The following is a 27,858-nucleotide window of genomic DNA, read 5'->3' as shown; positions in this document are numbered from 1 at the left end:
GGGGCTGGACTGAAAGGCTCCTCCCCTGCCTCAGGTGGGAACCAAACAGGAAGCTCACAGGTGAAGAGGAGGAGGAGGAGGAGTCAGGAAAGACAAGCAGAAAATCCCTTGTTGTGAGTTTCTGCCTACATCCGACCCTGTTCTAAAGTCCAGGACTGGGTGTCTGAAGCCAAGCTGGTGGTGACAGAAAGGTGAGAATGCCCCTTGTGTGGCTCTTTGACTTTGGGTTGCTGCCAGGGGTGGGAAAGGGGACAACGAATCAATTTCCTTTGTGCCCTCACCCAGATCTAGGGGCACAGAAATTTTGGAGGGGGCTTTATACGTGTCTGAGAAGCGATCTGGCCCGGAGGGAGGTTGTAGAGATTTTCATAAGGTGCCACCCTGACCCTGAAGGATTCTTTAACCTCTCTGATGCTTTGGCTGCCCTGAGAGAGCCTTGGGAGGATAATGATCGTTTGTATTTACTAGGGAGAGGAGATGTCTGCTGCTTTGGCTGCCCTGGGAGAGCCTTGGGAGGATAATGATCGTTTGCATTTACTAGGGAGAGGAGATGGGGTGTTGGGTTTAGACCTCAGGTCTGGAGGGGCCCAGGCCCAAGTGACTTGGAAGGCAGATGTCATGAGAAGAGAGGTGATGTCGAGGCACCTTGTCTGCTGTATGACCCTGGGCAACTCACTTCATTTCTCTGGACCACAGTTATCTCATCTGTAAAATGGGGATTAAAAGTGTGAGCCCCATGTGGGACAGAGACTGTGTCTAATCTAACTTGTATCTACCCTAGCATTTAGAATAGTGCTTGGTACATAGTAAGTGCTTAACAAGTACCATAATCATTGTTATTGTTACCCATGTGGTCAGTGTCAGGGTCATCATGGAGAAAGAGATCTCATTCTCCATCTCCGGTGGCTCTTATCTCTGTTTGGCAGCAGGCCTGTGGATGGAGCAGAAAACTGAGGATGGGAAATGCTGAATAAGGGCTGCTTTTTGAGTAGCTGTGGCTCTCTGCTCCTCTGGCCTTGATTTTTTTTTTTTGTTTGTTTGTGTGTGGTTTTTTAATGGCATTTATTAGCCACTTACTATGTGCCAGGCACTGTTCTAAGCTCTGGGGTAGATACGAGATCATCAGGTTGGACACAGTCCCTGTCCCACATACAGCTCACAATCTTAATCCCCATTTTCCAAACGAGTGAATTGAGGCACAGAGAAGTGACTTGCCCAGGGTCATACAGCAGACAAGTAGCAGAGCTGGGAATAGAACCCAGGTCCTTCTAACTCCCAGTCCTGAGCTATGAACACTATGCTACGCTACTCCCATCCTAGGCAGAAAAAAAAGTCACCTCCCACTGGCCCTGGTTACAGACATTGAAGGTAAGGGACCGTTTGGCTTCAGATAAAAGTCAGGATGCGATCTCACACTTAGGAGCTTTGTACATAGGTCCCCTGGGCAGTTCCCCATTAATTCTGTTTGGACTTTAATAAGGGCCTCAGACTCCATTTGTGCCTCAGTTTCCTGAAATTGTACCAATCACCTCTTAGGGGCATTGAGGACATTTACTCAGGAATGACTGGGGAGTGTATTGAAAATTCACACAAGAGCTTATTAAAATAATAATACCAGGAGGTGAATCAGCCCATGAAAGCCAAGTCAGGTGTTGAACCAAACCGGCAGTTCAGCTGTGTCAGGAGCAGGAAGCACGAGCCAACTGAAGCTATTTTCTCTTTAATGGTGTGTAAGTGCTTACTGGGTTCCAGGCATTGTATTAAGCGCACGTGTAGATACAGGCTATTCGGGTTGGACCCAATCTACGTCCCAGGGGAGCTCATGGTCTAAATCCCCAGTTTACAGATGAGGTAACCGAGGCGTAGAGAAATTAAGTGACTTGCCCAAGGTAACACAACAGATGTGGCCGAGCCGGGAGTAGACTGCTGAACAGTGGGCTTGTTCTACCCAGTTTTATGCCCTATTTTATTCCTGTTGCCCAACCTGGAAGCAAATTATGGGTCAGAATGCAAAGCACTAAGATAGGGAACGGCAAACAGGATCCTTTGTCCTTGTTCTTAGCTTCAGTAGGTTCTGGGATCTTGGTGAGGTGGGTGACATTACCCAGGGAAATAGTGTCTCCTGAATTAGGATCTGAAACCTTTGGAAATGGCAGACAATTTATTCGTTGAGGTGGCGCCTCTTTATTCGACCCTTGGGAAGCAGCATGGCCTAGTGGATAGAGCATGGGTCTGGAAGCCAGAATGACCTGTGTTCTAATTCCAACTCTGCCAATTGTCTGTTGTGTAACCTTGGGCAAGTCACTTCTCTGTGCCTCAGTTACTTCACCTGTAAAATGGGGATGAAGACTGTGAGCTCCATGTGGGACAGGGATGGGGCTCAACCTGATTATCTCATATCTAACCCAGGGCTTTGTATAGTGCCCGGCACATAGTAAGAGCTTAACATATACTTTTTTTAAAAAAAAAAAAGCCTCTGCTGTTTACCAGCACTCACTACAACCCCTCTTCCTTTGCTGCCTCACTTGTCTCAGCTGGTCCCAGTTCTTGGGGATTCTTGGGGTGGGATGGAGGACAGGTATTGATAAAGCTGCGCTTTGCATGGTTAATGTAAAGGGATGGGGGTGGGGGAGGTCTCCCTTCTCCAAATAGTTCAATCCCTTAATAGCTGGGAAGTCAAGGTGTTGGTGTGCCTAAACACTACTGTATTTAAACCAAGAAAACTCCATGGATACACTACCCCAATGATTGGAGGTGGGGCATGCTGGGAGAGATGCGTCCATGGCATCGCTTTGGGTTGGCGATGACTCAACCGCATAAGACAAGAAAGTCCTGGAACTGAAGGGGGACTATGTAGGGGGGCCACATTCAGTTTCTTGCCCTCACTTATTTTCCTGTCTGGCTCTCCCACTAGACTGTAAGCTCCTTAAGGGCAGGAATTGTGCCTACTAAGTCTGTTGTACTCTCCCAAGCACTTAATATGTTGCTCTGCACAAAATAAACCCAGAATACCACTGCTTTCTGTAGAAGAAATCTAACACTCGAGTGAAGAGTCTGGTTTCCGGATGTCACGTTTTGGATAAAATAAGACTATTTAGCACTGTCCCTACATTTCAGTCTTTGCCATGGGGAGAGGTGGATTTCACCTAAATTAGGTTAGGGAGGCCTGAGTGAGGGAGAGGAGCCTGGAAGGGTTGGCTGGGTAAGCTGTGCCGAAAGGCCTGGAGCGGAAGGACCTGGGTTCTAATCCCGGCTCCACCCCTTGTCTTCCAAGTGATCTTGGGTAAGTCACTTCACTTCCCTGAGTCTCAGTTCCCTCATCTGTAAAATGGGGATGAAGACTGTGAGTCCCATGTGGGACAACCTGATTACCTTGTATCCCCCCCAGTGCTTAGAACAGTGCTTTGCACATAGTAAGCGCTTAACAAATGCCATCATTATTACTGTTATTACTGTATAACAATAAATGAACCCATTCCCTGCCCACAACGAGCTTACATCCTAGAGGAGGACTTATGGTATTTAAGTGCTTACTATGTGCCAGGCACTGTACTAAGCACAGTAGATACAAGGTAAGCAGATCAGACACAGCCCTTGTCCCACCTGGGCCTCAGTCCTAACCCCTATTTTACAGATGATGTTACTGAGGCCCAGTGAAGTGACTTCCCCAAGGTGACACAGCACACAAGTAGTGGAGCCAGGATCTTTCCCAGGTCCTTCTGACTCCCGGGCCTGTGCTTTCTCCATTTACTGTTTGTCAAGATGGTTGTCTATCTTAACCTTCTCATATACTCCATCTGTTGTTGTCTTATGCTGTCAAGTCGTGGCTGACCCATAGTGACATCATGGACACATCTGTCCCAGAACGTCCTACCTCCATCTACAATCATTCTGGTAGTGGATCCATAGAGTTTTCTTGGTAAAAATACGAAAGTGGTTTACCATTGCCTCCTTCCGCATAGTAAACCTGAATCTCCACCCTCAACCCTCTCCCCGGCTGCTGCTGCCCAGCATGGGTGAGTTTTGATTGGTAGCAGATTGCCTTCCACTCGCTAGCCACTGCCAAGCTAGGAATGGAATAGATATGCCTCCGCTTCACTCTCCCTCCCATAGTCGAGACTGGTAGAGTACTGGAAACTCTCCAGGTGCGACCCTGAGAGGCACACACTCCATAGTCGATGATATTTTTTGAGATCTCACTGTGTACAGAGCAGTACAATAAGCATTTAGGAGAGCACAGAGCACAATACAACAGAGCTCGTAGACATGATCCCCATCCTCAAGGAACTTGCCGATAACACAAGGATACTCTCACAGTTCTCCTGCATTAGATGGCAGTGTCGCCATTCCCATTTTTACAGATGGGATAACTGAGGCCCAGAGGTGGTGGCAAGAAGGTCACTGGGAGGGAAGTTGGGCCTAGAAATAAATGCAGGCCTTCAGTACTCAGTTGGGGATCAAATTGGCCCTCCTGAGAAGCCATGTAATGGTGATTAATGAAGTTTTAATAGCTTTGTTGCTTCTCCTACAGTGCGGCTCAGCTGGGAGTGTCCTGCAGAAGGCAGTCTTGCCAACTGGAAGGAGCCCAGGACTTCCTAGTCCTCATTCCAGCTCTGCCACTTAACTCTCTGTGTGACCCTGAGCAAGTCACTTAACTTCTGGGATCCTCAGTTTCCTTATCTGCTAAATGGGGGCAAAGTGCCCATCCTCCATTCACTTAGACTGTGTGCATCATTTGTTCATTCATATTTGAGTGCTTACTGTGTCCAAAGCCCTATACTAAGCACTTGGGAGAGTGCAAAATAACAATCAATAGACACATTCCCTGCCCACAATGAGCTTGCACTCTAGAGGGGGAAACGGATAGTAATATAAATAAATTACAGGTATGTACGTGAGTGTTATGGGGCTACGAGGAGGGGATGAATAAAGGCAGCAAGCCAGGGCAAAGCAGAAGGGAGTGGGAGAAGAGGAAAGGCGGGCTTATTCAGGGAAGGCCTCTTGGAGGAGATGTACCTTCATTAAGGCTTTGAAGGCGGGGAGAGTGATTGTCTGTTGGATATGAAGAGGGAGAGGCAGGACTTGGGCAAGAGATCTGCAGTGAGAAATGATCGAGGGACAGTGAAAAGGTTAGCATTAGGAGAGTGAAGTGTGTGGGGTGGATCGGTCTGTGTCCAGTTGGATTATCTTGGCTCTTCCCCAGAGTTTGGCACAGTGTTTGGGACATAGTAAGCACTTAAAAAAGACCCCCATTGCCGTCACCAGCCTGAAGCCCACAGACATTTTCCCCTGGATCTCTGAATTTCCCAAGCTGTACACTGGACTATCTTGCTCAGCAGGTGGCCAGCGCCTTTGGCTTCAGTGACGTCTTATAAGTCCTTCAGGCGTTTCCTGCCCTAGTTTCCCTCATCTGTGAAATGGGGACTCAGGTCTCTCTGGAAAACCCGCCATCACCCTGGCAGTCAGTGGTGTTGGGAAATTGCGAGACCACCCTGACTCCGCCTCTCCTTCCTTCCTCCAACCTCTGAAGTAGCATTTGAGTAAGGCTGCTGGATTTTGAGAGTGAGGGAGGAGATTTGACTGGTGGCAGTAGGCCAGATTTGTCACGTACCCAGGCAGCTGAAAACTTTGATCAGGTGCCACAAAGACTGAGGGTGTGTGTGAGTGCGTGCGTGCACGTGTTGCACACTCCCTACTCTAATGTACTGTGCTTTATTGTCTCTCCCAAGTGCTTATTATCATTTTTGTTGTTTTTATTATTATTATTATGGTGTTTAAGCACTATGTGCCAACTACTAAGCACTCGGGTAGAAAGGAGTTAATTGGATTTGCACAGTCTCTGTCCCTCAAAGGGCTCACAGTCTTAATCCCTATTTTACAGGTGAGGGAACTGAGGCACTGAGAATCGAAGCGACTTGCTCAGGGTCACACAACAGACAAGTGGAGCCGGCATTGGAACCCAGGGCCTCTAGCTTCTAGGCCCGTGCTCTTTCCACTGGGGCATGCTTCGCTCTGCATGCAATAGGTGCTTAGTAAACACTATTTTGTTATCATCATCATTGCATTTCAGCACTTAGTATGTGTCAAGTACTATTTTAAGCATTGGAGTAGATACAGATTGGATTTGACACAGTCCCTATTCCACATGGAGCTCACAGTCTAAGTAGGGGGAAGAAAGGGCAGTGAATGCCTGTTTTACAGAGGAGGAAATTGAAGCACAGGGAAGTTGAGTAATTTGCCCAGGGTCACACAACCAGACCTCTGGCAAAGCGGAGATCAGAATTCGGGTCCTCTGATTCTGGGGCCTGTTCTTTTTGCTCCTGGTTGATGGATTACTCTCCCAACCACTTAGGTCTGACACTCAGTAGGGACTGAATAAATCAAAGGTAAAGACTGGCTAATTTGTTTCTGCATTATTTTCAGACAATGAGAAACAGCCTGGCCTAGTGGATAAAAAATGAGCCTGGGGGTCAGAAGGAACTGATTCTGATCCCGGCTCCACCACCTGTCTGCTGTGTGAACTTGGGCAAGTCACTTGACTTCTCTGGGCCTCAGTTCCCTCATTTATAAAAAGGGGACTAAGACTGTGAGCCCCATGTGGGACAGGGACTGTGTCTGACCTGATTATCCTCTATCAACCCCAGTGTGTTTAGTACAGTGTCTGGTACATAGTAAGCACTTAACAAATACCACAATGATTATGCTTTTTTATTCTCCGGGCCTCAGTTCCTTCATCTGTAAAATGAGAACTAAGACTGTGAGCCTTATGTGGGAAAGGGACTGTGTCCAACCCGATTTCATTCATTCAATCATATTAATTGAGTGCTTGCTTTGTTTACAGCACTGTACTAAGCACTTGGGAGAGTACAATAAAACAGACACATTCCCTGCCCACAACGAGCTTATAGTCTGGAGGGAGCTGGGAGTGAGACAGATATTAATATAAAAAAAATGCAATGCCTTGCCCACAGTGAGCACTTAACAAATACCACAATTATTGTTATTACTATTATTCTGTGGGCCCTAGTTCCCTCCTCTGTAAAATGGGGATTAAGACTGTGAACTGTGGAAGAAAAACTTCATGAACTCTGTGTTGTGTTTAAAAGGGTACGTCAGAGACAAGTTTAACGCTACTAGTGTTTCTTCCAGCACTATTAGGAAGAGGTGGTTGAGTGGTGGAGCGTCCCCTGCTAGTCAAAGCCAGCTCAACTTCAAGCAATGCACAGTGCCTTTATATAACGTTGGTACTGTGCTTAGAACAGTGCTTTGCACATAGTAAGCACTTAACAAATGCCATTATTATTACTGCATTCATAATCATCAGAAGAATGCAATAAGAGAAATACCTGAGGATAGAAAGCAGCACATCCCTCGGGTGTTTTCTGTTCAGCCCTGGACCTGCATTGTTCTAGGTGATAATAATAATAATGATGATAGCATTTATTAAGTGCTTACTATGTGCAAAGCACTGTTCTAAGCACTGGGGAGGTTACAGGGTGATCAGGTTGTCCCACCGGGGGCTCAGTCTTCATCCCCATTTTACAGATGAGGTAACTGAGGCACAGAGAAGTGACTTGCCCAAAATCACACAGCTGATAATTGGCAGAGCTGAGATTTGAACCCATGGCTTCTGACTCCAAAGCCCGTGCTCTTTCCATTAAGCCATGCTGCTTCTGATCTGATACTACTGCTAAGCAGGGCCTGGAGTCTTGATTAACTCAAGGGAGTAGTTTCTTGGCTTTAGAAGATCAAATCATCGGATACACCCAGAGTGGTCAAGCAAGCCTAGGGCAGAGGGGAAGGGCAGCGAGAAAGGGGGACAACTGCAGGGCTTTGACCATTGTGTTTTCACAGAACCCCACATGGGACAGGGACTATGCCCAGCCCGATTTGCTTGTATCTATCCCAGTACAGTGCTTATCACACTTTAAGCGCTTAACAGATACCACAATATTATTATTATTCAGCTGTGGGGTTGTCTTCCTGCTGCCTAATTATGCAGCCCGAGAGAAAGCTTGACTCAGCAGGCTCCCACTGCCCGGGGCCTGTCCCGTGACAGTGACCATTTCTAGCTGGGCTCAGAGCCGACAGGCACTGAAATTTCCAGCCCTCTCCACGGGGCTTTTCTCTGGACCCGTGCCTTCTCCCCGGAAGCAAAGAGGAGTCGAGTGGAGCAAAGCCATCCAGGGCTCAGGGCTGGACTGGTTCCTGTCACAAGGAGCCCTGCAGAGGGGTCCCCTGGGAGTGACGCGGTGTGGCTTAATTGGACTCACCTCCTCTGAGCAACTCATGGGATGTCCGAGAGCCGAAGGGGGATGACTCTGTCCCCCCAGGAAGACCCCTGGAGAAGCCACTGTAGCCTCCAGGCCTGCAGGACAGGGGGAAAGCAAGCAGCTGATGCTATCTACCTGCCCCCGTCCATCTGGGTAAGGTTTGGGTCTGAATTGTTGGAGCAAGAAGTCTGCCTTCAGGCCGGGTCTGTCTGTCTCTGGTCTGAGGCCCCTCACCTGCTCCTTGGAAGGAAGGTAGGAGAAGCAGCATGGTATAGTGGGTAGAGCACAGGCCTGGGAATCAGAAGGTCAAGCGTTCTAATCCAGGCTCCTCCACCTGTCTGCTGTGTGACCCTGGGCAAGTCACTTCACTTCTCTGTGTTTCAGTATCTCATCTGTAAAATGGAGATTGAGACCAAGTCTCATGTGGGACAGGGACTGTGTCCAACCCGATTTACTTTTATCCACCCCAGAGCTTAGTACAGTGCCTGGCACATAGTAAGCGCTTAACAAACACCACTATTTAAAGCTCTAGTCCACAGCGGCTTCAGGGAGCTCAGTCTCCCAACCTCGCAGCTGCTTCGATGGGATTTATGTTCCCAAGTGCCCTTTAACTAACTGGATTCCGAATTGATCAGCAGTGGTTATCAACCACTTATGGGGTGCAGAGCGCTGTATGAACACTTGGGAGAGTACAATAAAGTAGACACAGCCCTACTCTCAAGGGGCTTCCAATCTAGTGGGTAACAAAGAATCTAAAATAAAACTACCTGTAGGGGAAGCAGCCCGGGGTAGGGGATGAGCATCTAGGTGCTTAGGCAGTGTTGTACTCTACCAAGTGCTTAGTACAGTGCTCTGCGCACAGTAAGCACTCACTAAATACCACTGATTAGGCAATTAGGTATGCGTACCTAGGTGACACAGAAAGGAAGGAATATAGGGCTGGCAGGGGATGAGACTTTAGTCAGGGAAGCTTTCTGAAAGAGATGTGATGTTAGTAGGGCTTTGAAGATGAAGGGGGTACGGGTCTTGTTGGAGATGTAGCGGGAGGGAGTTCCACACAGGAAGAAGGGTGTAAGTAAGGTGTAGACGGCAGAAGAAATGAAAGCGAGGGACAGCGAGGAGGTTGGCTCTAGAGGAGCAGAAATGTGTGGCCTGGGTTATACCAAAAGAGTAGTCAAGAAGTAATGATTGAAAGGAGAAAGCGACTCAGCCAGGTTTCGACCAGGTGACTGAGAACAACCTGACGTTTGAATGCGTACATCGACTCAAGTTAATAACTCGGATGAGCATGTGTTTTAGAACATTCTTAAAAATGAAGGGGTTATCATTTTGGCATTTGTTCAGGCACGAGGTGAATGTAAGAAGGTTTTGCCCTATCTCCTGCAATCATTAAAGCATCTTTTTTTCGGGGGAGAAATATTAAAAATTTCAAATTAACGAACACAAATCTAGGATCCCCTTTGTGCCGTTAATTTAAGAGTTTACCCTAGGTCCCTAAGGTTCAAGAGGCATCGTTTTAAGTGGGCAGATTTTAATATTCTGGTTATTGCTTTTCTGGATGTATTTTAATTATCTGGTTTCTCTTGTATTTGCATCTTGAGGTAATTTCTTACAGCTAGGGAGCAATTGTAAAAATCTTAAAAAAAATGTAAATAACAGATAAATGTATCAGAATTCAGCTTGCCTATGTTTTGAAGAGGGTGTAAGAACAGGTAAGTGCTTAGTGCAGTGGTCTGCACATAGTAAGCACTCAATAAATATGATTGAATGAAAGAACAAGTACTTGAGTGAGGTTGGGTGAGGTTAAGAAGTTGAAACTTAGGTCAAAATGGACATTTGGAGGTGAGATCCCAGAGATTTTTCACTCACTTTAACATGGAGGGAGAGAATCAAATCTCTTTCTATCTTTCGGTTTCTCTGACTCTCCCTCTGTATCTATATTTTTTTGATGATGATGGCATTTAAGTGCTTACTATGTGCAAAACACTGTTCTAAGTGCTGGGGAGAATACAAGGTGATCAGATTGTCCCACGTGGGGGGCTCAGTCTTTATCCCCATTTTACAGATGAGGTAACCGAGGCACAGAGAAGTTAAGTGACTTGACCAAAGTCACACTGCTGACAATTGGCAGAGCTGGGATTTGAACCCATGGCCTCTGACTCTCAAGCTTGTGCTCTTTCCTTTGGGCCATGCTGCTTGGATAAATATGTGCATGGATGGAAGCTGCATTATTTTATTTGACTGTATAATAGTAACTTTGGCGTTTAGGTGTTTACTATGTGCGAAGCAGTGTACTAAGCATTGAAGTAGATACCATACTGCTCCTGTCCCGTGTGGGATTCTCATTCTAAGGGGGAGAGAGAGAACAAAATATTCAGGCCCCACTTTGCAGATGGGGAAATTGAGGCACAGAGATGTTAAGGGAGCTTTCCAAGGCCACACAGCAGATGTGGCAGAGCATAGATTAGAACCCAGGCCTTCTGACTCCATCCTGTTCTCGTTCTCTTAGGCTGTGCTGTAGGCATTTGTGTTTGCTGTTGACACGTGGTTTATTATGTACCTCATGAATATTTCTAATCTGGTATGTCAGCATTTAAACAAAGCTATTAACGCTCATGAATTTTGCACAAAATTCCTCTATCTTACAACACAAAGTGCATCCAGATTTTTCTGGTTAAATAGATATCGAGGGACGGAAAGTGAAATGACAGTCTCACACATAATAATAATAATAATAATAATAGTGGTAGTATTTGCTAGGCACTTACTATGTGCCAAGCACTGTACTAAGTGCTGGGGCAGATACAAGTAGATCAGGTCGGACACAGTCCCTGTTCTATATTGGACTCACAGTGTGAGTCGGAGAGAGAACAGGTATTTCACTCCCATTTTACAGATGAGGAAACTGAAGCACAGAGAAGTTTAGTGATTTGCCCATCACACAGCAGGCAACTGGTAGAGCCAGGATTAGAACCCAGGTCTTCTGACGCCCAGGCTGTTTCCATGAGGCCATGCTGCTTCTCGGCATCTGAAACAGTGGATGAGCTCCAGTTCAATCACAAAGACATAAAGACCATGAAGGAATTGATTGCAATCCATCCAAGGTATTTATTGAGCACAGTAGTAAGAGCTTGGGAGACGTGGTCCTTGCCCACAAGGAGCTTACAATCTACAGATTTGCTTTCGATTGCATAGTGCCTCTCTCTTTGCTCCCAGGCATGACCCCGCTGATTGCGATCAATCATATTTAATCAGTGGTATTTACTGAATGCTTACTAAGTGCAGAGCACTGTACTAAGCGCTTGGGTGAGTACAATATAACAGAATTGGTAGGTAGTTGCCCTGCCCACAACGAGCTTACTGTGCAACAAGTGAGTCAATGGGCAGGAGTAAAATACCCACAAGAATTTTACGTACCAGACCCAGAGACCTCAGCTGAGTTTCTAGGCTTTGCTGTAGCGCCAAAGGTCAGTGGGGTATCTGCCAGGGTAACCACCAGGGCAGCCTCTTTGTCTTTGCCACCCCTATCCTCCGGCTATTTAAGAACCACATAAATAATAATAATAATGATGGTATTTGTTAAGCGCTTACTATGTGCGAAGCACTGTTCTAAGCGCTGATATGAGGACCCTTGGTTTGTGTGCACCAAATAACAGCATTTGAGGGGGGTTTGGACCTATGTTGCCGAGAAGCAGCGTGGTCTAATGGATAGAACACGAGTCTGGGAGCCAGAAGGACCTGGGTTCTAATCCCGGCTCTACCACTTGTCTGCTGGGTGACCTTGGGCAAGTCACTTAACTTCTCTGTCTCAGTACCTCATCTGTAAAACAGGGATTGAGACTGTGAGGCAACCTGATTACCTTGTATCTACCCCAGTGCTTAGAACAGTGCTTGGCACATGATAAGCACTTAACAAATACCATTATTATTATTCTCTGGACCTTACTTACCTCATTCATAAAGTGGGGATGAACACTGTGAGCCCCATGTAGGACAGGATCTGTATCCAACTTTCTAGACTGTGAGCCTGCTGTTGGGTAGGGACCGTCTCTATATGTTGCCAACTTGTACTTCCCAAGTGCTTAGTACAGTGCTCTGCACACAGTAAGTGCTCATTAAGTACGATTAAATGAATCAATGAATGAATGAATCCAACCTGATTTTGCTCGTATCCACCCAAACGCTTAGTACAGTGCCTAGCACATAGTAAGCACTGAACAAATACAGGAATTATTGATGACGATTATTAATGACCATCAAAACCAAAGTGGTTTTTTCTTCTGTCACACAATATGGCATTATACCTGGAGCGAGGGGAGAGGCAGCCGGCCTGAATTTCCCTGGTGCCACTTTCCAAGGCCAGTGAGAGCCTCTGAGGGCCAATCCTGTGGTTCTGGGCTGTCTCCCAGCCCTCTTGCCCTCATTGATTTCCCATTTTTTTTCTCTCTCCCCCATGGGAGGACGCCGGCGCGGAAGAGGGTGTCAATGAGGGCGAGAACCTGTTTGGCCACGTGACTCAATACTGCTTCTCTCTTTGACAGTCCCAGACCATGAACTATGTGGGCCAGCTAGCGGAGACGGTGTTTGTGACGGTGAAGGAGCTGTACCGGGGCCTGAACCCGGCCACGCTGACTGGATGCATCGACGTGCTGGTGGTGAGGCAGCCGGATGGCTCCTTCCAGTGCTCCCCCTTCCACGTGCGCTTCGGCAAGCTCGGCGTCCTGCGCTCCCGCGAGAAGGTGGTAGGTCCCGTGGGGTCCGGCCCCCTCTCCCTCTCTCCGAAATCTTCCTGGTGTGGGGCTGGTCCTCCTGACCCACCGTGCGACAGATGAGTGGCCAGACCTCAGGATCCAGGGTTGGAACACATGGTCGGTCAATGGGGTTTGCTCTGCCCACTGGGGTGGGGCCTAGGGAGAGGAGAGTGAACTATAGAGCACAGGACTGGAAGTCAGGACCTGGGTTCTAATCTCAGTTCCACCACTTGTCTGCTGGGTGACCTCAGGCAAGACACTTCACTTCTCTGCACCTCAGTTACCTCATATGTGAAATAGCGGTTAAGACCTGAGCCCCATGTGGGATGGGGACTGTGTCCAACCTAGCTAGCTTGTATCTCGGCACTTAGTATAGTGCCTGGCATATATAAGCACTTAACAAATGGGGAGTAAGACTGTGAACCCCATGTGGGACTGGGTCTGTGTCCAACCCAATCATCCCAGTGCTTAGTACGGTGCCTGGCACATAGTAAGTGCTTAACAAATACCACAGTTATTATTATCATTATTATTATCAAATACTATTATTTTAAAAAAGGAAAACCCAGAGGCAGCATAGCCCTGGGCTGATGGTAAGAGAAGGGAAAGGAGGAGAAGGGTGAGGAAGCAGGGACTCTCTCTTGGCAATGTGTGGCATGCCTGCTCAGGGAGGTTTTTGTCCCTCAGGTTGACATCGAGATCAACGGAGAGCCAGTGGGGCTGCACATGAAGCTGGGAGACAATGGGGAGGCCTTTTTTGTCCAGGAGCTGGGGGGTGAGGAGGTGAGTGTGTCCCCCCGCCCCCAGACGACAGGCAGAGACCGAGTGACGATGCCGTCTCCATCCCCTGGGCTGGTGGATCGTGCTCAGTGGGCCCCCTTGGAAGTCTGGGGCTCCGTGAGTGAAAAGGGGGAGGGAAGCTCCCAGGCCAAGGCCGGAAAGGGGCAAGGTGACTCCTTTCCCCCATCTGATTCCCCACTCTGAGAATGGATCTCTACTGCCCCAGGAGAGAGTCCCATCCCGCCTGTGCACCTCCCCCATCCCTCGGGAGCACCCCTTGGGACTCCTGCCGAACCCGCCCCTGGGCTCCGGGGCCTCGCAGGCCAGCTGGCTAGGGGAGCCAGGGGTGGCCAGCTCAGACACCCCCACGCGCAAGAAGAGGCGTCGCCGGAAGAAGGCCAAGCGGAAGGAGGAGGCCTTGGTGCCGGACTCGAGCTCTGACGAACCTGAGTCTCTGGAGAGTGAGCCCTCGCTGGAGGAGACACAGAAGCTGGCGCCGAGCTCGTACGTCAGCCTGGGGGTTGGGCAGGGATGGGAGGGACCGGAATTCGGGACCCCTCCTCCTGTCTCCATGGATCAAGTGTGGTCTGATCATCCCAGCCAGGAATCAGCAAAGGGGGTCAGCGTCATGAATCACCGAGGGCCCCTTCCTGCCCCCAAGAGACAGGGGTAGGGCTGCAGTGGTGTCTGGCCTTTCACTGTACCAACTCCAGGGAACTTTCTCCTTCCCCTCCTCCTGGCCCTGGCCAAGGTCACCACACTGGCCTCCTTCCGCCTCTCTCCCAGGGACTCTGTTTCCGTGTATTACTCGTTTACCAACCTGCAGTCTGAGGACGCGACCGTCTTCCAGCCCAAGGACATCTACCCCTCCTCTGATGGCGAGTGGGGCCTCCAGCACAGGTGAGGGTGCCAGCATCAGGTTCCCTTTGGGAGGGAATGGGGATGAGGTGAACAGGGAATGAGTCAACAATATTCTGTAAGCATTCTGCGGGAAAGCTGGTATGCTAAGGGCTGGGCTGCCCCTGGAGGTGAGGAACTTGGAGACTGGAGGATGGATGAATTAATTAATGAAGAGCATCCTGGGAATGAGCAGTATCTGTGGAGCATTGTCGGGTGGAATGGCAGAGAAAGGAGGAAATCTAGCCCCTGCCATCAAGTAACTTTCAACCTAAAAGTGGGAGAGAAACACCCACGTACAAACTGAAGACAGGAGGGGCAGAAATGGACAAAATCTGCATTCCCTCACGTCAACCCATCACATCACCTGAAGGTCATTTCCTAGCCAATCACAAGTGGAACAAGTTGCACCTTATGGATCCTCAGCATTCTTTCTGACGTAGTAAAGTGCTTAGTGCCATAAAAGAAAGAAAAGATGTTGCAATCACCTCCTATTCAGAGAGATGGGTGCTTTTTCCTCATCAGCACCATGAAAACACCATGCACCAAAATGCACCATGAAAGCACACGAAAGGTACAACTTGTTCCCGCCTGTGATTGACTAGGAGATGACTTTCCAGTGATGTGACCGGCCACAAGGCCCGGCTCTGCGTGTCCCTTCATGTGCTACTTCTAGAATGTTGATGTTCCCACCATAAAGCCATAGCAAGGCCCAGGCGAAGAAGAGGCTGTAGAGGTCTGCCCCAAGTCTCCATCGCCCTTTACAATTTCCCTCAGTTCTGCCCAACTTTTTGGAACACTTCCCTGCTATTAATAATGTGGCCTAGTGGAAAGAGCCCAGGCTTGGGAGTGAGGGGATCTGGGTCCTAATTCTGGCTCTGCCATGACCTTGGACGAGTTGCTTAACTTCTCTGGGCCTCCGTTTCCTCATCTGTTAAATGTCAGGGGTGAAATGATCTACCTCCCTACTATCTGTCAATCAGTGGTATTTATTGAGCACTTTCCATGTGCAGAGCACTGTACTAAGTGCTTGGGAGAGTGTAAAGGCACTTACAGTCTAGAAGACTAGTTAGACTGTGAGCCCCATGTGGGATAAGGACTGTCTGGCCTGATTACCTTGTCTCTAAACTGGTTCTTAGTACAGCGCTTGGCACATAGTAAGCATTTAGCAAATGCCACCATTATCAAGCACTTAGTGTGAGCCAGAGCACTGTGATAAGGGCTGGGGTAGATGTGAGAAGGATGTCCAGAGAAGGAGCATGGCCTGGTGGAAAGAATACAGGGTTAAGAGTCAGGAGATCTGAGTTCTAATCCCACTCTGCCACTTGCCTGCTGTGTGACGTAGGGCAAGTTGCTTTCTGTGCCCCAGTTCCCTCATCTGTAACACAGGGATTGAGTACCTATTCTCTTTTTCCCTCTTAGGCTGGGAGACCCATTTAGAACAGGGATTGTGTACAATCAGGTATCATGTATCCATCCAGCGCAGTGCTTGGCACATAGTAAGCACTTACATGGAATTATTATTGTTCATTCGATTGTATTTATTGAGCTGTGTGCAGAGCACTGTACTAAGCGCTTGGAAAGTACAGTTCGGCAACAAATAGAGACAATCCCTACCCCACAACGGAATGTAGATGGTATTGTCATTTTTCACAGGCTCACAGTTGAAGAGCTAAGGAGAGTGGCTATTTTATCATCAGTTTACAATGGGGGTAGGCATATGGAACGTGTTTCCTTAGGAAGCAATGGAGGCAGACAAAATCAGTAGATTTAAGAACCATTTGAATAAATTACTGGAGGGAGGAAAAAGTAGAGACGGTAAAGGGCAAAGTTAGAACCATTCGAAGGGTTCGGCTAGATTTTTGGACTGTCCAAGATGGTATTTAGTTGGAGTGTTAGAAGATGTGTCCTTCGCTGTAGGGGTGGAGGTAGCAGGGTCATTCCTCCACATAGAGTCTGGGGCCCAGGCTGGACACAGAATCTTGGGTTGGTGAGACTTTGGCACTGCCCCAGAATCACTGCCTGCAGATTCATTCATTGATTCATTTGGTCATATTTATTGAGCGCTTACTGTGTGCAGAGCGCTGTACTAAGTGCTTGGGACAGTACAATACAACAATAAAACATGTTCTACGGGCGAACACAGAGATAGGCATGTGTAGTGAATGGAATCGAGTGGGATTAATCTGGGAAGGCATGGAGAGGAGGGGGACTTCAGCAGGAGGTTGAAGGGGGGAAAAGGGAGGGATTTAGTGATGAGGAGGGGAGGACATTTTAGGGTGCTGTGGGCTGAAGGAAATGCAGCCTTGTGGTGGGACTGAAATCAGGTTGGCTTGAGCAGAGCAAGGAACGTGGGAGTGGAGCAGTGTGAAATGAAGACAAGAAATGAAAATATCCCCTCTATTTGCCCTCAGCCCTAAAAGTGGGAATTTTAATTTGAAGTAAGAGGTCACCACGGGTGTCTGAGAAGGGAATCCAACGAGGAGTCCAGTGACTCTTGGATAAGCCCTGGATGTGGGATCAAAATGGATCTCTGCGTCTTCTCTGTGCCTCCCTCCCTCACCTTTCTTCTCCCTCCCTCTCCCTCGTTCTCTTCAGCCTTTCACCAGATTATCCCTCCACCCCAAAGAGCGACTCGGAGCTGGAGATCAAGTCTCCCGAGCCCTCCCCGCCAGGAGCCGAGTCTCACATGCAGTGGTCTTGGGGGAGACTTCCCCAGGTGAGAGGGGAATGGGAATCCCGGTGCCCCCACAGCTCCCAGGCGCAGCTCGGGTCTTCCCAGTTGTCAATCACAGCAGGACAATGAGCGGGGAGCTGAGTCTCAGTGGGCAGATGCATCTTGAAGGTTCCAACCACCTTTTGATGAGGGATTCCCTGCTGGGAGAACATCTGATCGTGTGTGACCTTGGGCAAGTTACTTCACTTCTCTGTGCCTCAGTTCCTTCATCTGTAAAATGGGGATTAAGGCTGTGAGCCCCGTATGGAACAAGGACTGTGTCCAACCTCATTAGCTTGTACCTACCCCAGTGCTTAGAACAGTGCCTGTCACATGGTAAGCACCTAACGAAGAAAAATCAGCAATCAGGGTTAAGGGGGCGGCCCCTTCTGTGGGACCCTCAATGTTCACGTTCTTCTCTCAGCTGTTTAAGATGGAAAAGAGATCATCTGGAGGCCCTGGGAGGATGGGATCTCAGGACTTCTGCTGGGATAATCCTGTCTCCTGGTGGGATGATTCCCCACCCTCTCCTGTTGGCTTGTCTTTTAGGTGGCGAAATCGGAGCGAGCAGAGCTGCCCAGGTTCTCCAGTAGCAGTACGACAGCGTACCTCACCTCTCTGGGAGAGTCTGGCCACATGGTCCCTGTCCTGGCTATCTTGGGCTCTGACGTGGCCCCCCTGGACTCCCAGAGCCCCTGCCCAAGTCCTCTGTCTAAATCCGTGCCCGCCTCCCAGAAGGGGAAGGGGGCCGATCTGGAAGAGGAGGAGCCTGAGGCAGTCCTTGTGGGGGCCCCTCAACCCAGGATGGAAGAAGGGCAGATGTCGTGCCCAGGAGCAGTGGGGACAGTGAAGGGTGGTGAGGATCGTGACGCAGAGGGGGCAGAGCCAGCCCAGGAGTCAGTGCCCCCTCAGGCCTCGGAAGTAGCCACCACTGCCATCGAGAGCCCACGGGCCCCGGAAAGCTCGGGATCCATTGGGCAGAGAGTGGGGAGCAGAGGGAGGAATGGTGAGAATGGCAAAGATCTGGGTAGGGTAAGTGGGCTGCTGGGAAACCACAGTGTCTGGCCTAGCCAGGCCTCCAGCCACAGGATTGAGACTCCTGGGATTCCCCTACCACAGAGGGACGGGGACTCTCTGGGGAACCTGTCTCACAGGCTCCCCCCTCTCCCCTTGGACTGTGGGCCCCATGTGGGAAAGGGACTGCGTCCAACCTGATTATCCTCCGTCTACCCCAGCACTTAGCACGGCGTTTGGCTCATAGTAAGCACTTAATAAATAACATGATTATTGTTATTATTATTGAAGGTTGGATGCTGTCAGGGAGGCACCTAGGGATCACCCTGTCCCCAAACTGGTGGTGCCCTGGGCAAACCCCTACCCTGTGCCACTCAGGTTCCCTGAAGAAAAGCCAGCACCTGGGTCCCAGTGACATCTACCTCGATGACTTGGCTTCCCTGGATTTGGCCGACGTAGCCCTGTACTTCCCCAAAAGGTACTGGAGTTCTTGCCCACCTCTGGGCTCCATCTCCTCTCCTGCTGCCTGCTCTGGCTCCAGCTAAGGCCCAAGGAAAGGCTTGGGGCCAGGGAATGGCTGGCAGAACATCCCCTAGCCGTAGCCCGGGCACTTGAGCCAGGGTGGGCCTCGGTTGCCCTTCCGCCTCCCTTGTTGGGCCTACCATGGCCCACTTCCCTTCATGGCAGGGAGAGGAGGACAAGGGTAAGGAGAGCCATCCCTCTTGGTCCTTCTTTCTCCTTCAGTGATGAAGAGTTGGCTGGCAAGGCCTGCAGCGAGTCTGGCAGCTCTGGGCCCATCCCATCCCAGGCCGGGGCCCTCGTCGACAGTAGCACCGACAACCTGGCCGAGCCTGCCCAGGAGCCAGAGGGCCCAGTCACGCTGTCCCTCTGCGGTGGTCTTGTGGACAGAAGGGAGATTTCACAGGGTAGGTTCAAACTGGGCATGGCCTTCTCCCCTCCCCATAGGGGCACCGACGCTGGGGATCTTCTGACCAGGAGGCAGGACCCTGGCGGGCAAGGTCAGGGGTAGAGGGGAGCCGGAGTGCCTCCTTCAGTAGGGGCAGATGAAAGTTGAAGGGATTGAGCTGGGGGGAGGAAGGAGGCCTGGAGGCCCATTTGGGTGGGTGAGAAGAAAATAATCCACAGCATTACGCCTAGGAAGCCCCCCCGCCCAACATTGAGTCTCTTTGGGCCCTTGATCAAGAAATAATATAATCTATGTCACTGCCTTTTTTCTTTCTCCCTCTCTCTCTCTCTCTCTCTTCCTCCCCTACCCCCCCTCCCCCACCCCCCGCTCCCCCCGATATCTCTTCCCTCTAGAAAAGTTCATGAAGCACATGATCTCCTACCAGGACCTTGCCGACAACCCCAGTGTCTTGGATGATCCCAACTTGGTGGTTAAAATCTACAAGAAGTGAGTCTCTCCCAACTGGGCTGGTACAGAGAGTGGTTTGCACTGGGACCACAAGACCTGACTTCTAGTTAGTGTCCTTCCCACCCACCCCCATCCCCCCCACTTGCCTTCCCTTTCCAGGTATTACAACTGGGCCGTGGCTGCTCCCATGATCCTTTCCTTGCAGGCATTTCAGAAGACTCTTCCCAAGGTAAATGGAAGAAGAGTTCCTGATCCTCCCTGCTCCCTCCCAGCTGGGTCCTATCTGCTTTGAACGAGTCCGGTGGGGAGTGCTGGGAAAGTCACCCTAGGATAGATCAAAACTGTGGGATGGGGGGTGAAGGAAGGGGGCGGTTCCCCAGTTGCCAGTATTATTATTTATTTATTTTTATTTAATGGCATTTATTAAGCGCTTACTCTGTGCAAAGCACTGTTCTAAGTGCTGGGGAGGTTACAAGGTGAACAGGTTGTCCCACAGGTAGTCATAATCCCCATTTTACAGATGAGTTAACTGAGGCACAGAGAAGTTGTGACCTGCCCAAAGTCACACAGCTGGCAATTGGCAGAGCTGGAATTTGAACCCATGACCCCTGACTCCAAAGCCCGTGCTCTTTCCACTGAGCCACGTTGCTTCTGTTGTTTGGGTGGGGTGGTCCACCAAACTGGAACCCTTCCAACCTTCACCCTGCCTGCAGGGCACTGTGGACAAGCTGGTGAAGGAAAAGATGCCCAAGAAGAGTGGCAGGTGGTGGTTTTCCTGGAGGAGGAAAGAGTTCTCGGCTGAAGAGGTAAGTGGGCAGCCCTGTCCAAATGTGTGCCTTGCCCTCTCTCGTTCGCCACCTGTTCTCCCACTTCTCTGACCCCATCTTCCACCCCAATCCCTGGGATCCGGTGAGTTGGCTCTGGAATTGGATTTAGGGTTGAAGCCGGTCCCTCCTTGCTGGCAAGTGGCACTCTGAGCCTGGATTGCCCCGTTCTCCCTCTGGCCCCCACAGCACAGCTCCGGGACAGAAAAGGCCACGGCAGAGGAACTGGCAGAGGGGCCAACACCATCAGGGTAAGTTGTCCTCCGTGGGCCACAACACTACCTCTCCTTCTGGCCAAAATGGAGAAACGAGAAGTGTGGTCTAGTGGCTAGAGCACAGGCCTGGAAGTTAGAAGGACCTGAATTCTAATCCCCTCTCTGCCACTTGTCTGCTGTGTGACCCTGGGCAAGTCACTTCACTTTTCTGTGCCTGTTACCTCATCTGTAAAATGGGGATTAAGACTATGACTCCCATGTGGGACAGTGACTGTGTCCAATCTGAATACATATCCCAGTGCTTAGTACAGTGCCTGGCACGTGTTCATTTAATCGTATTGAGCGCTTATTGTGGGCAAAGCACTGTATTAAGTGCTTGGGAGAATACAATATAACAATAAACAGACACATTCCCTGCCTACAGTGATCTCACAGTGCTTAACAAATACCATAAAAAAATTCCTAAGAAATCCCTGCTCCAGGGGCTCTCCCTCACTTGCTGCAGTTAACAGATAGGGTTTCCTGAAGGCAGGCTCTGAGCAGGGGGGTGAGGAGGCTCAGGAGAAGGAATCTGGGGAGGCTGCAGTAAAGTATTCCATGACGGCAGGGGGGACCAAGTCAGGGACTTGGAGGCCCCTTCCAGTCCTCCTTTGAGCCTTTTCCCCCTGGCCTCTGGAGGAACCTGGGCCTGTGCTCCCATCGGATCCACGGAGAGAAGAAGTCTCAATGAATCATTCAAATCTCCTTGGGGAATTCTCCACAGGCCAAAGACCGAGCTCCCATCCAGCGAGGATGATTCCCCAGAAAGTCCCGTGATCCTGGAAGTCCTCTCTCCCCAGGTTCCATCCCAGACTTTCTTCCCTACGTACAAGAAGTCCCTGCGGCTCTCGTCAGATCAGATTGTAAGTGACGGGGAGGACCCTCATGATCAGTCAGGCCATGGAGTTGGCAGGGTTGGAAGTTGGCAGGGAGATGGGCTTAGAGAGAGGTGGAAGGGAGAACTTGGGTGTTGATGGCCTGGCTTGGCATCTCCTGGGTGATGGTGAGACGTGATTGAGGACGAACAGTTCTGGTTTTGGTTCCTTTAGGGTGAAGGGTTTCAGGACCTGTTTGAAACCAGGGGAGAGGGAGACCCTACAGATAAGGGGTGAGCTGGCATTAGTGAGACAGTCCATGCTAGGTGGTGAGAAGATTGGGCTCCTGACAACAGAAGGAAGGGTGGGCTGCTATTCTCAGAGTCCCCAGAGTTGCCCATGACCCTGAGTTCACAATGGCCAACAACAGCAGTAGCAGTACCCACCCCACCACATGCATGACATGAAGCAAAGAACTGGAGGGATCAAGGGGCAGGAGAAAAGTGAGGCAAATGGGAGCAGGAGTAGAAAGAATGAGACTCTTGGAACATGCCTGAAAACGGGCACAGTGACTGTGCCAGGGGTGAGGAGGGGGGATTGTGAGGGTGCAGTCAGCAGGGGGAGGGCATGCCGGCTGGCATCACTCTTCTCCTTGAGAGTGGTGAGAAGCCAATGACATTGACAATGACAGAAGCCTTCTCACCGTGCTTCGATCTCACCTGTCCCACCATCGACCCCTGGCCCATGTCCTATCTCTGTCCCAGAATGCTCTCCCTCCTCAAATCCACCAAAAGATCACTCTCCCCCCGCCCCCCCACAAAGCCCTACTGAAGGCTCACCTCCTCCAAGAGGCCTTCCCAGACTAAGCCCCCCTTTTCCTCAGCTTCCCCTCCCGTCTACATCACCTCAACTCACTCCCTTTGCTCTTCCCCCCCCCACCACACAGCACTTATGCATTTATGTATATATGTATATTTCTATTTATTTATATTGATGCCTGTATACTTGTTTTGATGTGTACATTTCTGTAATTTTATTTATTTATATTGATGCCTGTTTACTTGTTTTATGACTGTCTTCCCCCTTCTAGACTGTAAGCCCTGTGTGGGCAGGAATTGTCTCTCAATTGCTGAATTGTAGTTTCCAAGGGCTTAGTACAGTGCTCTGCACACCGTAAGTGCTCAGTAAATACAATTGAATGAATGAGTGACATCCTCTGGGGACTGCATGGCAGGAACGTCATGCCTCCTGGGCAGGGTAGCGGTGCCCAGGCTTGGCAGGAGCAAGGACCTGAATTCAGGCCCAGAAGCTGTGGACATCCCTCTGCTCTGGGGGAGTGGGTGAGGCTGGGGCCAGAGCCTGGGGTTCCTTCATCCTCTCCCGCTCCTCTCTGGTCTTCCAGCGGAGCCTGAACCTGAGGGATGGGGCCAACGATGTGACGTTCAGCGTGACAACCCAGTACCAGGGCACCTGCCGCTGCGAAGCCAACATCTACCTATGGAACTGGGATGACCAGGTGGTCATCTCGGACATTGATGGGACCATCACCAAGTAAGAAGCCGGGGGTCCCTTTCCTGAAGGCCTCAGGGCCCGGGCAGCCACCAGAGAGGCGGTTTGGATGGTGGACCACTATTACATGTGCCCAGGGAGAGGCACCATGTGCTGGCCAAGAAGTTGGTGGGCACTTTGGGTTCCCTACCTGTAAAAGAAAGGACGCCAGCTCCCCCTTCTTGCCCCCTCCTCAAGGTCTGAGGGCGAAATATTGCCATGCCATGAGTGGTGATGGTGCGGGATTTTATCTGGGCCAAGGATCGATGAGAGGTGGGCGGATTGACCCCAAATCAGCTGATCTGCTGTCCCTTGGAAGGGTGGACTCGGTTATCGGCCTTCACGTCTCTCTCTTCCAGATCGGATGCATTGGGCCACATTTTGCCCCACCTGGGGAAAGACTGGACTCATCAGGGCATCGTCAAACTCTACAACAAAATCCACCTGTGAGTACTGGAGGCGGGGTCTCCGTGGGTGGGCGGGGGCCAGGGGTCTTGGGAACAGCCTCGGCAGTTAGCGTCTGGGTAGAAAATGCCTGTGGGCAAAGGGAGTGAGCATCATGTGGCCTTTTCCACCCCCTGCAGAGGCTGGCATCCCAAATCCAAGTCCTACCCTTTTCTGGTGAACCCTGTTTCCCATCATGGGGTGTGGTGGCGAGGGACAGGAGGTGTGGCACATTTCATACCCTGCACCTTTAGGTGAAGTGGGAGCTGAAAAATCGTGCACTGGTCTTAAGGGTTTGAGCATCCCAGACTTTGGATCCACCTGGCCCTGCCAGAGGTGCAGACTGGAGAATCCTGACCAGGTTTCTGGCCTGGGACTACTTTTCTCCCCAGAAGGAGCAGAGCAGATGGCAGTGGTCAGAGGTCCACTGGAAATTTGGATTCTTGATCTGGGGCGAGGGAAGACCCTGTGTCTGGAAGAGAAAAGGAAGGCGATCCCTCCTTAAAAGGCTGAGGAGAAATCCAAAGCAGATTCCAACGGGAACTGGGAGCGGATTTGAGGGTGCCTGAGGGGCTCTGCTTTCTCTCCTCCAGGAATGGGTACAAGTTCCTGTACTGTTCAGCCCGGGCCATCGGTATGGCTGATATCACCAAGGGCTACCTGCAGTGGGTGAATGAACAGGGCTGCGGCCTCCCCAAAGGCCCCATCCTTCTTGCCCCAAGCAGCCTCTTCTCAGCCCTCCACAGGTAACCACCGGTGCCTCTGGGGCCTTCTGGGTGACACTGATCAATCAGACATGTAGATTGAGCACTTACTGTGCTCAGAGCACTGTACTAAATGCTTGGGAGAGTACAATATAAAATAACTGATTTGGTAGCCACTGTACCTGCCCACAATGAGCTTACGGTCTTCCAGAGCACTTTTTCCTGCTCAATTTATTTTGACAGTGTTTTATGCTTGTCTCCCCCATTAGGATATAACCTCTTCATGGGCAGGGAATGGGTCACTTTATTGTTCTGTACTTCCCAAGAGTGTGCTAAACGAATGCTACGATTCCTATGTATTGAATACCTATTGAGTGCAGAACCTGGTATTAAGCACTATGGAGAGTACACTAAAGTCACAATCTCTGTCCTCAAGGAGCTTTCGATCTGATGGGTGCAGACAAGCAGCGTGGCCCGGTGGAAAGAGCCCGGGCTTTTTAGTCAGAGGTTATGAGTTCTAATCCCGGCTCTGACAACTGTCAGCTGTGTGACTCTGGGCAAGTCACTTAACTTCTCTGGGCCTCAGTTCCCTCATCTGTCAAATGAGGATTAAGACTGTGAGCCCCCTGTGGGACAACCTGATCACCTTGTAACCTCCCCAGTGCTTAGAACAGTGCTTTGCACATAGTAAGCGCTTAATAAATGCCATCATTATTATTATTATGGGTGAAACAAATGCGGAGTTGCTTAGTTAAGAAAAAAGAATGAAAAGATGGTTAAGTGAATAAATCAGGAGATCCTGGTAAAAGTCATGGAGAATGTAAGTCGATGAGGTAGAGGTGGCCTCCTGGTACCTACCTGACTGACCTTTTCTCTCCCACCTTCACAGGGAAGTGATTGAGAGGAAGCCTGAGGTGTTCAAAATCGCCTGCCTGACGGACATCCGGAACCTGTTCTCCCCTCTGGGGCAGCCCTTCTATGCCGCCTTCGGGAACCGTCCCAACGTGAGCCTGCGTCCCCCTCCCCTTCTGATCGAGGCTGAGCCTGGGAAGGGCCCCTTCCTCTCCTCAACTTCTGGCCTCCCTCCCCCAGGATGCTTATGCCTACCGGCAGGTGGGCCTGCCTGAATCTCGGATCTTCACTGTCAATCCCCGAGGAGAACTGATCCAGGAACTCACCAAGAACCACAAGTCCACGTAAGCAAGGCCGTTTTCTTCTATTTTCCCTTCACCTGCCTGCTGCCAGGAGAGAGCTTCTAACCCTGGACTTGCCAAGGCAGAGGCAAGCCTCCTGCCCGAGATGAAAAACGGTGTTGTTGGGGCGTGGGGCGGTCTGAACTTGTGGGTTCCCACCGAGCCAGCCCCTGTGTCCTGGGTCCATTTCCCTCCCGTGGGCTGGGCCACTGGCTGCATGTGGCACAGAGGTGACCCAATGCCTAGAATCCCTGAGAAGTGCTCTGAGCTCCTTGGATGGAGGGAGTGAGCAAGGGGGGGTCTTCTGGAGCAGCCGCCAAGCTCTGGGCCCTTCAGTATCAGCAGGTCAGACAGTTCGTTCCTTGGAAACATTTGGGTAAGACCTGGCACCCCCTCAACTCCCAACAGCAGGGTCTGCTCCTGGACTGCAGAGTGGCTCTCCTGACTCCTGCCCCCTGCCCTTAGGTATGAACGGCTCAGCGAGTTGGTGGAACACGTCTTCCCGCCGGTGGCTCATGGACCCAGTGTGGGGCTTGTCCACCCTGACTTCAGCCAGTTCTGTTTCTGGAGGGACCCCCTGCCTGCCATTGACTTGGAGGACCTTGGCTAGCCCCCCTCCAGCAGGGCCAGGGGGGACCCACCGGCCCCACCCTGGCCCCGAGGATGCAGGCGGCTGCCCCAGTCTCCTTTCCTGATTTTTCAGGGAGGGGCAGCGGGAACTTGAATGGGGCTGCTATTGAACCGGTTGTGGCAAGGGAGAGGGACTGAATGGGCGAGTCAGGGTCCTGGGAACCACCAGCCAATCCTGTACGTTCCCTTGCCAAATAGGGGGTCCCCCAATACTTACTCAGATCTCAGCCTCCTGTTACAGGTGGTGCTTGGAGCCCTCGTAGGATGGGTTGGGGTCCTCCCCGGCTTAGGTGGCCATTGGGCTTGAGGAGAAGCAGCTCCTCCTCCCCTGGGTGGGATGTTTCACTTCCTGCCCCATGGGTCTGGCCTGGGGTGGATGGACAAGGGTGGGTATGAGGGAAAACTCCCAGCCTAGGCCTGGCCTAGTCTGGCTTGCTCTCCGGTTCTGACAGTTTGCTAGCATTCATCTCTGTGAGCTGGGCCAAGTCTTGCTCTGGCATCGGACCGACCCCAGCCTCACTGGAGCTATGGCAGTCTGTTCTGCTCCTTGGTCGGGTGGGAGCAAGGTGACTCCATACAGCAACGAGAAGCTCTTCCTGTGACAGGTGCGTGCGTGTGTGTGTGTGTGTGTGTGTGTGTGTGTTTTTCCAGAAACAAAGCTCCTAATAAACTATTCCTAGTTCACCTATTTTTTTTGGTTAAATGTCTTGCTCTTCTGGCTGCCTTGTGGTGATGGTGGTTAGAGGGAAAAGGCAGGATCGCCGAGGCCTCCTATCCCAGATCTTCCAGGAGCTCACTGTACTTCCTCTGTCCCGGGGGGTCCATGGACTGGAGCACTGATGGGCTAGTTTGCTCGGATCAGTTCTGCTGTGGCCTCAGCAGAAGTAGCTGGGTTGGTCCTGGCTGATCAGCTTGTGGTGGCAGAGTAAGGGAGAGCAGGAGAGGGCTGCCCCTTGCCTATGCCCCTGTCTCCTTCCCTCCTCCTCCAGCAATGCCCTGCCCAATTTCTGTCTCCCATCTTTAAATCCTGTCCCACCTACGGTGACCAGATACCTTATAACCAGGCCCTGCCTGGGACCTCAGGGGTCTGCTACTATTATTTCAGGTGGGTGTCTGAGAGAGTCCAGAGCAGCTCTAATGGGATCAATTTGCCCCAGACCTAGACCCCTCACTGGAACAATTGTTGGGAGACTGAGAGGATAGGAGAGTGCCTGATATAGTTCAGCCCCCATAGAGGGCTCTCCTAAAATGGGAGGGGGGCCTGCCGCTCTGGGACATGTGCCCACCCCTGGCGCACACACAAAGCCCAGTGCTCATCAGTCTGGGGCCAAAGCCCCCCGAGCACTCATGCTAGCCCAGCTCCCTTTCTTTGAATCAGGGCAAATAACTCTAGACTGGGGCAAGATGTTTTAATTCAATTCTTGTCATCCCTCTTCCCTACTCCCCCCTTCCTCCCCCCCGAAAAATAACAGAAAACTAAAACAAACAATTCCAAACCAGAATGAAACATACAATTGTACAAAAGACAAAACAAAAGGAGCTGTGAAGGGAAGCTGCACTGTGTCACGTGGATCCCCAGGCTGCAGACCTCCGCGTGGCTGGGGACCCGAACAAACAGACGAGTTTGGTAGCAGGAATAG

General features: G+C 50.7%; 1 protein-coding gene and 1 non-coding gene across 3 annotated transcripts; one reads left to right on the top strand and one right to left on the bottom strand.

Annotated features, from left to right (window-relative positions):
• The first annotated feature begins 113 nt into the window (after positions 1–113).
• LPIN3 (lipin 3) lies at positions 114–26,907 on the top strand. 2 transcript variants are annotated; one of them, XM_038750635.1, is made up of 20 exons: positions 114–191; positions 12,815–13,015; positions 13,712–13,807; positions 14,031–14,308; positions 14,591–14,704; positions 17,300–17,420; positions 17,967–18,423; positions 18,810–18,909; positions 19,176–19,357; positions 19,752–19,845; positions 19,966–20,035; positions 20,520–20,612; positions 20,820–20,881; positions 21,609–21,747; positions 23,102–23,250; positions 23,607–23,693; positions 24,285–24,437; positions 25,285–25,399; positions 25,488–25,591; positions 26,054–26,907. In XM_038750635.1, the coding sequence occupies exons 2-20, from the start codon at positions 12,824–12,826 to the stop codon at positions 26,196–26,198; spliced, it is 2,751 nt and encodes a 916-aa protein (XP_038606563.1). In that variant the 5' UTR covers positions 114–191; positions 12,815–12,823; the 3' UTR covers positions 26,199–26,907. The 2 variants fall into 2 exon arrangements, with proteins under 2 accessions (XP_038606563.1, XP_038606562.1); XM_038750634.1 differs by lacking the exon at positions 114–191 and adding an exon at positions 8,151–8,426.
• On the bottom strand, positions 4,027–4,163 carry LOC119931967. Its single transcript, XR_005452260.1, has one exon. It is a non-coding gene; the product is annotated as a small nucleolar RNA SNORA7 (small nucleolar RNA).
• Positions 26,908–27,858: the final 951 nt, after the last annotated feature.

The sequence above is a fragment of the Tachyglossus aculeatus genome, chromosome 8, assembly GCF_015852505.1.
Source record: "Tachyglossus aculeatus isolate mTacAcu1 chromosome 8, mTacAcu1.pri, whole genome shotgun sequence".
Lineage (NCBI taxonomy): Eukaryota > Metazoa > Chordata > Mammalia > Monotremata > Tachyglossidae > Tachyglossus > Tachyglossus aculeatus.
Note: the sequence above shows the minus strand (reverse complement) of the source record. Positions and strands in the feature narration are given on the sequence as shown.

Coding starts and splice junctions, on each gene's coding strand:
- LPIN3 (XM_038750634.1), top strand. CDS start 8,295: ATGTCCGAGAGCCGAAGGGGGATGACTCTGTCCCCCCAGGAAGACCCC. Junction 8,427..12,814: donor ACCTGCCCCCGTCCATCTGG/GTAAGGTTTGGG, acceptor TCTCTTTGACAG/TCCCAGACCATGAACTATGT. Junction 20,036..20,519: donor TTCAGAAGACTCTTCCCAAG/GTAAATGGAAGA, acceptor CCCTGCCTGCAG/GGCACTGTGGACAAGCTGGT.